The sequence below is a fragment of the Leptosomus discolor genome, chromosome 6 (genome assembly GCF_034619465.1).
Source record: "Leptosomus discolor isolate bLepDis1 chromosome 6, bLepDis1.hap2, whole genome shotgun sequence".
Classification (NCBI taxonomy): Eukaryota; Metazoa; Chordata; class Aves; order Leptosomiformes; family Leptosomidae; genus Leptosomus; species Leptosomus discolor.
This window is the reverse complement of record NC_141396.1, coordinates 3,650,049-3,662,531: the sequence shown is the minus strand read 5'-3', so window position 1 is coordinate 3,662,531 and position 12,483 is coordinate 3,650,049. Positions and strand designations below refer to the sequence as shown.

General features: G+C 41.1%; 1 protein-coding gene across 1 annotated transcript in view; it reads right to left on the bottom strand.

The window, feature by feature from the left end:
- The window catches only part of ADAM12 (ADAM metallopeptidase domain 12), a 186,055-nt gene that overhangs the window by 27,279 nt on the left and 146,293 nt on the right, over positions 1 to 12,483 (bottom strand). The window contains exon 12 of the mRNA XM_086467435.1: positions 4,309 to 4,486. Within this exon, the coding sequence (XP_086323561.1) occupies positions 4,309 to 4,486 (178 nt within the window). The remainder of the gene's footprint in view (positions 1 to 4,308; positions 4,487 to 12,483) is intronic.

Here is a 12,483-nt window from a genome sequence, read left to right as displayed (position 1 = left end):
TTTGAGAAATAAAATGAGTATGAATTGCATTCTCACTAACTGATACATCCCAATTTCATAGTTATGGATTAGAAGGTGGCATGTGTGGGCTTTTGCAAACTTTATTCTCAGTAGAATGAGCTAGTGAGAAGTTTCAGAAAATAATGGATTTCTTTTTCCGAGATTATGCTCACAAGCTGCAAGTTACATCAGCTGTGCTGGAATCTCATCTCTCTAACAAAAATAGCAGCAGATAAAATTGCTCTTCAGCTGTGTTAAGTCAGTTTGACTTAACAAGGGATCACTAACAATATAGGGAACACAGGAGAAATAAGTGGGTTAGAATGATGTTCACAGCCTCTTGTTACTTTATTGGCTTTTGTAAAGCCTTCCAACTGGAAGAGAGGGCTACCACTGCACTCGCAAATAAAGAGCAAAATGATTCTCAGCATTTCACTGTTTTCTTAGATAATATCTGCCTGGATATACAAAGCTCACTGCGCTGCTCTGAAGCAGTGGAACCACTTCCTGCACCTATTTTTGATCGTGCCGGAAGGCAGCAGGCTACGCAAATGTTTCTGTGCAGCTGCTGTGTGTAAGAAGCAACGTTCCTCTGCGCAGAAGCACATTTTATAAAGTCACCTCAATGGCAATCTGTGAGAAGCAGACTGGAGGAAAGCAGTGTCAGTCCAATTAAGGTACTTCTGATATAGTCAGCTCCTATACCCCATCATCTGGCCCTACAGCAGCCAGCCATGGAGAGCAATCGGCATTCCACAGGCGGATCGGGATAAAGACACAGCTCTTTGAATGGTGCTACTGCCGCCTTTGAAATTTCCAATTGCTCACTCACTTATTACTCATTGTAGGGAATGAGCTTGGTAAAGAGTTTTTGTGCCTGCCCTATTAAATTGTCAGGAATGGTTCTAACATAAACAGGCAAGCAAACAGAAAAACGCTCACAAGGTTTTCAGAGGCTGGAGGCCGCCACCTGAAACTCCTGCCGCGCTGTAGCTTATTATTATTAGCAATAACAGCAGCGATGGGAGTTGGGTTTCTTGGTGTAGTTCTCCTGAGCTCATCAGAGAGTCTCAGACAGACTAGCACAACAGCAGTTCTCACATCACCAACGCGATGTCGGATACTGCAGATGGGATGTCTTGTTTTCAACCCTGCTTTTCTAAGAACACAGGATAGACCACACTGGGCCAGCCTGTAACCCTTCTAGCCTTGTGTCCCCCTGACAGCAGCCAGCAGAAAACGCTTAAGGACAAGAATGTGAACGCACATACATGATACCTTCCTAGTCTTCGGGCTTTCCCTTGGCTCCAAGGGCATTTTTGTCTCCTGGAACATTCGGTGGAAAGGAACTTGCGAGTAATAAACACAGTCTGGGGAGTAGCTCCTTCTGCATGTTTGAAACCTGCCATTTCCTAGCTTCATTTGCACAGTTCTTATCGGGGGGCAATCGCTCCTTACTCACTCTTTCCATTTCAGTCACGATTTTATCAGCTTCTGTTGCATTCTCCTTCACTTTCTTCTTTTCCAGCCAGAGCCCCTCCAAAACTTTGAACCACCTTGTTGCTTTTGTTTTAACCTTTTTCATTCTGCTTCATCCTTTCTGAGATCGGGGAGGGGTAGGAAAAAAACTGCACATGCCGTTTCAGATGCATCACACTGCAGATTTATGGAGGCCGACTGGTGCTTAGTTTTGTTTTCCTATTTCTTCCCTAGTAATTCCTAACAGCCTATTTACCTTTTAGACCACTCTTGAGCACTGAGCTGACATTTTCACGAGACTATTTATTGCAATACGAAGCCTTGTTCCTCTATGGTCAGAGTCAGCTTAGAGTCCATCATCTTAGATGTGATGTTTGGAATGTGCATCACTCCGCGCTGAATCCCATTTGTCATCTTAATGCCCAGTCCAGCTGTCTCAAAAGGTTCCTCTGCAGTTCTTCACAGCCAGCTTTCATCTCTACCATCCTAACTAATATCATCAGCAAATTCAAGACTATTCCTCTTCCCAGGCTATTTATGAATATGCTGAATTGTGTAGTCCCCAGGACACATCTCACAGATACATCACAGCAGATTTCCTTCCACTGCATAAAACGGATGATTTATACCTGGTTGCGCTTCCTATCTTTTAACACAATTTTTGCCCATGCAATGTTCTCTCATCCTACAGCTGCTAGAGGCTTTGGTGAAAGGCTTTGGTCTAAAGCCTCCCTGGACTCCTAACTGGCTGCCATTATAGCCTCATCCCTTTCCATCCACTTGTTAAGTCCTTCACAGCACTGCAATAGGTTTGTAAGACACGATTTCCTGGCACAAAAGCTGTGTTGACTCGTCCCTGGCATGTCACAGCTGCTCGGGCACTAACTCTTAATTACATTTGGAAGTCATTTGTCTGACTTCTGATGTACCAGTTTGTAGTTTTCTGATGCCCCTTGCAGCCTGTTAGAAAATTAGCCACATTTGTCACCTTTCAGTTCTCAAGAACCAAGGATTTTTATTTTTATTTTTTTTCCACCTTCTTCTATATTTCTGTGTGTAATCTACTTTAACCCTCCTTCCACAGACACTGTAGCATGTCAGACATTTTTAGTAATATAATCCAGAATGAAGTTGGAGCTTAATTGGTAATATCATCCTTGGTCAGGTCTTACACTCTTGGCCTGGTGGCAGGCACGCCGACATCCATTATGCTCCAGAAGATGACCAGTGCCTGATGCACAAGAGACCACAGTGTGGATGGGGGTGGTCAAACAGTCCCTACTGCATGAGCGTTTCCAGAGGTGTCCGAAGGGTGGGAGGTGTGCTACTCTCATGGCTCTCCACCCTCGCAAGTCCACTGCTGGCCTACTGATAAGGAATGCCAGTAAGCACAGACCTCAACATGGGGCTAATATTTTACTTGGAGTAAAGGCCATAGATCCCTACCCACCACCTACATCTACGTATTCAGACTGATATTTAAATCTGAGCTCTGATAAAACACAACTAGCACATGTAACTGTACAGCTTTCCGTGCCATCAAATACTGCGACACTATTGACAAAACTCGCCCCGTACAAATGACTGGGTAGTGAATTATTGACTAATTTAACGGGTTTTCTGCTACCACTCAGATTATAGCAGTAAATTCCATATTAATTTAATTGGCCCCAAGCTGCAGTTTTTCAATATAATTAAAAAGGAAAAACATAGAAAGGAGAGGCAAATCAAGTCAGTGCTTGCTGACGTTAAGTGCCTTTGACCTGAAAAGGTATTGCTAACATTCAAAAGTGAAAATGAGAAAGATAACTGGGTTAGAAAGACATTTGCGAGCTGCTTGCACTCTATTGACTTTAAACAAGAAGATAAGGTTGCTTTCTCCAACCTTGTTACCCTGAAGAATGAGTGAACTGTCAGGAAATCCTTATGGCTTGTGTAAATCCAATACCCTGTATAGGCAGGATACAGCAATATCTCGCTTTTTAACTGCCCCGATCTATTTTGTCTGCAGAACCGTATTTATCAGAGGAAACAAATCCCTCATCTGCTGATGTATTTAATTCAGATATACTAAGAGAAGTTCAATACAGTCAATGAGCATGGGATGCCAAAGGGATAAGAATGTCAGCTTGGATATTATTTGACCCACAGGTTTTGCCTATCTCCTCCTGATCCAGGCAGTCCTCTGACGCTTTCACTGAACTAAATGGAACAATCTTTGAAGCAGTATCCATCTTTTTGGGAGGCAGTAAAGGCTATTCCTGTTAGTAAGGTAATTGGCTAGTGGCAAAGAAAAATCTCATAGTGAAGGAAGGAAAGGTCTTGCGCCTAAAAACTGAAGCTGGATGCAATGAAAAAAACTCTAGCCAATATTAATATTTATATAACTATTTAAATTTATATTAATATAAGAGTGGCTTCTCATATATGGAAGCAAACCTTCAATTAACATATGGTATCTTAAGAATTTTGAGCTATTTTGCCAAACTTATTTTGAGTTTAGCTTATTAGCTAAAGGAATTTCTGTTGTTAGGAACATGGCAGTTAGTCATGGTTAGGCTCTTGGACAAGCCATGAGAGAGTTTGTTCTCTAACAGTGAATTGAGCACATTCTTAACCAAAGCCCTGCCTGAACTTTAGCAACTCAAATGCAAGTCAAGCAGAAACACCCCGCATTTCTCAGAGCTCTGAGGTTTAAGCTGATAAGATAGAAGCAGAGAAGGGAGAGTTTTGTTCTACACCAAATAGCGTTAAACGTGCAAAACCAATTCTTTAGTGTTAAAAACCTGCAGACAGGAGGTGAGCAGTAATTTGCAGGTGGTGTCTCACCTCAGGCTCCCCGCAGTCACACTCCTCTCCGTCTTCCACATAGCCATTCCCACACTTCTGGCCACCGAAGGACTCCTTGACTTCAGGCAAGTTAAACAGACACATTCCCACTCCTTTTTCCAGGCTGTTTTCCAGGTCCTTTCTACTGCAGCTACTGAATACCATGGGAAATGGATAGCTAGCAGAAAAATACACGGAGACAAAACAAAAAGAGGTAGCATTATCAGATGAAAACATCTCTCTCCTGTCACACTGGTGACCTTTTAGCACATCTGTGCACAAACAAGATGGTGGTTATTCTTTTTAACCTTTTAACATAGGATTGAGATATAGTAATTCACTGTAAAATTGAGCCAAAACCACCTATAATAATTTCTGACTATGAGCAAGGGAATTTCCATCATTTTCACCTAAATTTGTAGCTGCTGTTCAGCACTGGAAGCGTTCGCATTTGAAATTCCTTTTCCCTCTTTTCTGTATGTAGTTATAGAGCAAACTTTGATCATGAACCTAAAGAAATGCTGGCCTTGCAACGAGGATTCCTACATTTGCAGGACTGCAAAACATCCTAATCCTTCTTGGAAAATTTAGCCTCAAATGGCAATTTCATTCATCTTGTGCTGCAGCATGGCAAACTTCCTGCTCTTTTCAGGAAAAAAAAAAAAAAAGTAGAGAAAAACTTGATAAGAGCCTGCTTCTGCAATTCATCAAAGTTGAGCTTGGGAACTGCATGATTAAAGCAAATACAGTTCTTATTTTAAATCAGGATGACTGCAAAGACACTACAGAAAATACCTGTATTTTGAATTCACACTGCTGAGAGCAGGATTTGGCCTGGCTGTGCAGGCACGTAGAGCATTTCTTTTGCAAAACTCACGGACAATGTTGGCAAGATGATCCAGTGTTAATACAAATATCACCAGATAATCTGTGCTTTTCTGTTGGAGGACTTAATTCCACTTTTGCTAGCGAATGTTTGCAGTTCGACTCGCAGAAATGAGACAAAGTGGCACCTGGATCTGGCCACCAGTGTCATGTCCTGAAGTCTGCTGCGCCCTCCCTGCACGGAGATGTGCACACGGTTACGGCGAAGCTGTATCACAACTGAGTCATAAAACAGCATCTCCCTTAAGACTTGGCACTTTCATCACTGCTGCTCTGGGGTCCAGCCGTAATTCAACATTATAGCAGCACAAGGAGCCAACCTGGTGACGACTGAACTTCACTCACTAAATGCTTTGTATCACTCACGTGTTCTCAGGGCATAATCTTTACAGACAAGCACGATAATAGATGGAAGTTCTCCACTGCTGAACTTCAGGATTTGATTAATCTACTGTTGTTTCTAATATCCTGTAATGAAAAGCTTGGTTTGTGAATGGTGATGCTTATAGGTATCAGAAAGGGATTGTTTCTATTAAAAAAAAAGAAATGTTTGAAAATTACAACTGCAGTAGAGCTTCCGTAAGGAGGTTAATCAGGATCTTCTAGAAAGGCTATGGGTACCTTACAGAACAGAATTTATTTTGTGCCTATTTCAGATTACCTCTTTTACAGATTTTTTCACAAGAAAACAGCCAGCTCATTGGAAAAGAACATAAACATGACTCTGAAGAATGAAATATTTTTTGTGTATCACCATAGTGCCTGTCTAGTTAAACTAAACAGTTCCGTGATTCACTGACATATGACTTCAGAAAGCTAATAGACATCTTCATTTTAAAAGCTGATTTCTGGAAAATACCAATGTTTAGGCAAAATGACAGAGTCCAAGATAAATAAAGAAATTTCAGAATAGCATGAGGTAGGAGTCAGGCTGCTAGCTGCAGCTCCAGGCCCCAAGGGGAAACAGGGAAGGTACTCGGAGTAATGGAACAGAAAATAAAGGCACTTGGAAAACCTCCTACTGACCACGTTATACTGAGCGACTGGAGATGTTCTTAACTGGACACCACAAACTCCTGCCCTACTTGTAGTTTGATTGGAAACAAAAATAAAAACCAGAAAATTTTGTGTACATGACTATGAACAGGTAGATGGTTGTACACTACTATCAAACACCAGAAAAAAAATCAAGAAACCCAGATACATCTGACTGATAAATCCTGCACAAAATATATGAGTACTTGATCTGACATAATCCTCATATCAAAGTATGAATAAATGAATACTGTGTCATCCAGGCAATATCCTTCACTTCAGTGACACAGATTTACTTTGATACCCACTGAGATGAGACAGGGAGACATACACACCTTACACAGACTGAAATCAGTTCAGGAACAGAAATACTGCATTTTTCCCTGTGCTATATGTCTCAGCCACGCACTGATCATGAGCACAGCTCACCAGTCAAAGCTGTCAGTATTTCAGGGCTGTTCCTTTGTATCCATGAATGCTCAGGGCCATCATGAATGTGAGATGAGTCTGTCCATCACCAGGAGAACAGAATCCTTACTCTGTACCAGAGGTGAAATAATGTCATTGTTAATGAATGAGCTTTCTGTTTCCCTCTCAAAGGAACTTCAAGCTGTTTCCTATTTTGAACTAAGAGATCCATTCATCTTCTGGCTTTTCCTGCTCTTGACGCTGATTTCCTCAGCTGACATCAGTGCGGCACATGTTATTTGATGAAATTTTCTGAAAATACTTTTACTTTACCAAGTAAGCCCAAAATAAAGCAAGATAAAATCAGAGGTGAACTCAACAAGTGGAAATATAGAGCAACTGAAGGGTAACCACACCGTGCAAGAGAAGATCCCACATCAATTGATGCCAGTTGGTATTTCATTGGAAACACAATTGATCTTTAATACTGTGATGTTCTGACACACAACCATTCTTCATTTTTTTGACCAAAAAAAAAAAAAAAAAAATCCCATGTAACAGCCACAGCATTTGATCATTGTGATTTTAGGCTACATTTTGGCTGTCTTTGCAATTTTAAAGCTGTTTCATCAGAAGCGTGAAATCCCTGGCAGATGGGAAGGGAAGCTATAGATATCAGATGTCAGTAGCATTAGGCATGATGTTTAAGTGAATCTGGAGCTTGTGAAAAGCGATGAAGTAATGGTCATGTGAAAGAAATCTGTCCTCTGAACAAATGTAGGAAGTTTCCTTGCACTACCCAGTTAAGGGGCTTCAGACCTCACCTGGAGGGACCTTTGGGTGGGAAAAGCTAATGGGGTCTCCACAGCAAACTCAGTCCTTGACCTGTCTCCAAGATTTCAGGAACATGCTAAACAGGGCTATTTGTGCTTTCTGTGGTAGCTCAGACACTTATCCTACTGGAAAACCCCTCAGCTACCAGCTTATATAGGCCATTGGAGAACCTTCCAGAGCTAAAAAATTCATTAGCAATCAGTATATTCCATTATCCTTCACTCAAGACATCTTCTGTTATAGATCCCTATTTTTCAGCAGTTCGGAAGAGAAAGGAAACCTTAGGTCAACCTAATTCCTATTTTAAGATTCAGAATAGCCCACACATTTCCTCCACTGTTTGAATCTGTTGATTTAATACACAATGGATCATTTTGTCAAATCATTCTGGCTGTGGGTACAACTCTAGAGAAATCAGATCATCCCCAGTGCTACACACAAACCCAGCAGTGGGTTTACAGCAAGGAAAACAATTTCAGAGTCTTTCTCCCCCTCCTGAATCCACAGCGTTCCTCAGTGTCTTCTTGGCGTTTAAAAGGTGTGCTTAAACTCAAGCAACAAATATCCCAGCAAAATAGCTTTGACTGCTCCTGCAAATGAGAGCTTCACAGTAGTAAGAGGATGCCTGGTAATTGATTCCTTTAGAAACAGAGTCTGGTCTTGTCCCGCTCATTTATATTTCAAGCACTCGTGCCATTCAAATGCCAGTTTGCTTTACGTAGTTTTGCATTTAGTCTGCATTAGTCTGCCACTAAGTGAAGCGGTACCATCGCCGTGTCAAGTTCCTTTTAAGAAGAGTTATTTGTACGAGCACCTAGGTTGCCCAGCACAGACTTTTTTTTTGTATGAACTATAAAAGCTCATCTCCATCATCTCCATTTCAGAGGCTTTCCCCCTCTTAATGGGCTGAATAACAAGAGAGTACAAGCACAGAAAGAGTCACTGCCCCAGAAGATTACAGCTCAGACAGCCAAAGAATTCAGAAGAAACAGAGCAGTTACTGATTCACACAGGGTAACAGAGTAGATCAGTCACAGACCTGGCACTGGCACCACTGCTGTGCCATATTCGCCATTGGTCTCTCCCACTGCTCAATCTGTAAAATGCCTGGAGGGACACTGACATGGGCTGCAGGAGATCTTTCTCCATTCCAAACCCTATCAATGCATTGCAGCAATACCTTGGGAGAGCCATTTGAAGAGAAACTCCCTTGGTTCCTCCAAACCGTGTCTATCTACATCTTCAGGTGTCTAAACGTGTAGTACTTTGGATCTACCTCCTCCACATTCCTCCACCATAAAACACAGCATATTTTGCTGTTGCTCAAGAAGCAGCACCGAAGCGGTAACACCATCAACGCTTCTGGCAATTCTCTATGCATTGCACAGGAGGATAAACTGCAGGTTCACAATATCTTGAAAACTAATATTTTGGTTATTATGATTATTGCTATCCAATCTCTTTTTTTTTTTTTTTATTCGAGAACCGTAGGACTTTTATAAATAAATTGCCTTGTTCTCTCCAAAACACTGGCATACATACACACATACATTGTATGTATATATAAATTAGATATCTATTTATAGGGTTCATTTATTCCAGTTCATACCGCAACCTGATTATTCAGCATTATGACAATGTTTATACAGAGCCTTTTACCAAAAGGCCCTGAAGTGTTTTACAATTATTCACTCAATTAAAATGCACAACAGCCCCAAAGAGCTCTATTAAGTACCACCAGGCCTTCCTCCCTGAGGTAATATGATAATTGGAGATTATATTAATTTTGAAAGGTCATTTTGATTTTCCGGAGCATACTTATGGAAACAACTGTTGACTAGCTAATTTCCAAAGGTGCAGAAAACTGGGACCGGGCTTTGCCCAGAATGCTTGAAAAAATCAAGCCTGAGAGGCCATATCTGGGAACAACTAAGGCATCAGCCATGCTTTTTAGGAGCATGAAGGTCCTCGAAGACAAGAGGGGTGCCGAGTCCCAGCCCTCTGAGTCAGACATTTCACTAGTCGAGCACCTGAATTTCCAACACGTTCCATGACAACACCTTGTCTGAACTGAACATCGTTGTGTCTTTGTGTCTGTCTCGACTCTAGGACCCTTTGAGATGCACAAATATGAATACTTACTCTTCTTAGTCTCCGAAATTCTTGATTTTTGGCTGCACAGTGGCTCACTTACAACTTGAGAGAAGGAGAGCAACTCGGATCCTTTTATTGGAGGTAGAAGATGTGCGTTTGAGCTCCCTCTCATTCAGACTGTACAGAATGACTTACGCACAAATGGGTAGGTTTTCTGTCGCACATCCCAGACTTACATAGGAACCTAAAGATAGGGGTTTTTAACCTTAAAAAATAGAGGTAAGGTTGCTTTTGTAATTCAGGTATAAGTGATTTTCCATGGCAAAAAAATTAGGGAGTAGAGAGAGTAACACAAGAATAAACCTCCAGAAGGTAGAAGCTCAAGCAACATGAATGTTTCTAGACCCAGCGAGGTGTTGATTTCAAGGAACTATGACAGTTTTCCAGCCTCCTCTAACTCCTGATCTAATTGACATAATTCTTTCCCACTAAAAAGCATCCCCCTTGGTTTTAACCTTCCAGACATTATTAGTGCTCTCCATCTCTTGAAAACAACTTTTTATGGTCTCCAAAGAGATATGAGCCTACCAGAATAAAACTGAATTTGCTGTTAGATGACATTTTTTGACACTTCATCTATTCTGTATGGCATGGATGTTAGTGAATTAGTAAGCATAAAGAACCTCACAGAATTAGGTATTAAGCAGGAGATAAAATCCAGTTTTCTTTGATATTGAAATAGGTGTTCAAATACTACAGATCCCCTCGTGTATCAAGTTCTGTCATTACACATTATTTCATACGCCTCATGTTTTAATAGCAATTGTTTAAAATTAGACAAGTGCCATAATATGGAAGGGCTTTTTAATCTATTATTTAAACAATATCTTAATTTGTAAGTACTTTTGAGGGAGAAAGACACAAATGCAGTTTTAAAGTAGATCCCACAAGCACAATCAAGGGAGACACTAAATGTGACTGCCGTTTCCCTCTCACACAAAGCTTTTGCCAATGGCAAACACTCAGATCAACTGGGACGAGGGGCTAAACTGGAGGACCCTTTGGGCTCCTGGAAGATATGCAGGCCCTTGCAAGAAGTGCACGATAGAGCTTTGCACAAAGACACCAGTCCCAGCGCTGAAGGGGCACGCTTTCTTTGTCAGCGTTGGAAGGATTTTGCTAAAAATGTAGAATGGTTTTATATATACATAAAGTATGGAAATGGGAAGTTTGCTTCAAAAGGCACTAGATGTCTGACAACTCACACTTATTTTTCTAGCCTATTTCTCACACTCTGGCTCCTTTTTTATAGTTTTAATCCCTAGAGCATCAATAAAGTAGAGCACGGAATTGGGCCGTGTAGTTATACATGACATCAAAGCTCTTGCTGTCTGAGTTCATGGTCAGTGATTTAAAAACAAGCCTAGATTTCTCCTACAGCTTTTGTCGTGTTCACTACATGGAAGTTTTTACACTTACAATAAATAACTGTGAATATGTCACACCAGTGGTTAATTTAATTGATGTGTAGTGGCAATGGCTTGTTGTGCTACAGTGAGATTTCCAGGGTTATTGAAAAGAAAGTCTTTCCAAGTAAATGTTTAAACTTCACACACAAATGCTTTGGGTTCATTTTAATTTGGCCCTGGGGATAGTACAGCTTCCCAGAATGCATTCAAGTCATCTCACTTCAGGTGCCTAGATTGGATTGTCATAGCCCCAGCTGAGACTTGACCTCTCCCATTACACCGAAGGTGAAAATTTAACTACCTGAAATATTCAAAAAGGCAGATTTATAACACCAAATGTGGGGCTTCGGGGCAGAAAGCCGCAATGAAACAAATGGCTGGATGGTTCAGAAAAGTACTTTCTGCAAAGGAACAACACTTAATGGCTTTATACAGTATACACTGTCACGGCCTGATATTTCTGCAGTCACAAAACTGCCAAATAAAACGTTATTAGCAGTTACTTTTACTTTGACAAATGTTCGGTCAGAGAAGTTTTTTCTTGTTGAGAGGCCTGTTGTGACTTCCATTGCTGCTTTCTGGGGGTGAGGCAATACTACACCAATTTATCAATCCTGACAGTATTCTGACTACATGCTGGAGTTATCTGCATTGCAAAAGCTCTATGGGAATTGAACTCAGACAACTGTTCTTCCTGTTGGAAACCAGACAGCCAAGGCAAGTAGCTATAATCAGTTTGAATTTGCCTCTGGCTCATCTTTTGCTCTGTTTCCTTTTAGACCACTACCTCATTAATAAAAATTTGCTGGATTGCTGAGAGCTCAGGTTTCACAATCTACTACTTAGAATTTGAGGTTAATCCAATGCTGACTACAGTGAAAGTAAAAAAAAAAAGCAACAAATAGCAGAGAGAGGGATGAAAAGGCCAGGTCAGGTCTGGTCCCAGGCTAAAGAAAAGCAGGGCAGCAGGCGTCCCGTGCCTGCCAGCGGTTGCCAGCAATGAAGGAAACAGTGGATAAGCAGCACAACCAGAATGCCCTGAGTTTAAATTTGTCACATGAAACACAACATCCTCAGCACCTGACAAGCAAATAAAGACAAATAGTCCCTCCCGTTGCTCAAAATACCTTGCTGAGGATCAGCTTCCTACTGATTTCTGGTGAGATAAAAGGCACTGCTTGACCTGGCTCAAAATGCCAGGGTGGTGCTACGTCATGATGATGCTTCATTTAGTTCCCGACGTGATTTTACAATCAGCTTTTGTTTTAGGCAGTTACATTCTGATTTTCTCCCTTGAAAAAACCTTGAAATTGTTTTTTAAATAGGTCAGGAGCAGATTAGGAGTTAAAAATAACGAATCTGACTTTGGGAACTCAGTTTTGAGAGGACGGCTTTATAGAGAGCACGTTTGGGTGAATGAGAAGAACAAAATTATTTTTCAAAAACCGAA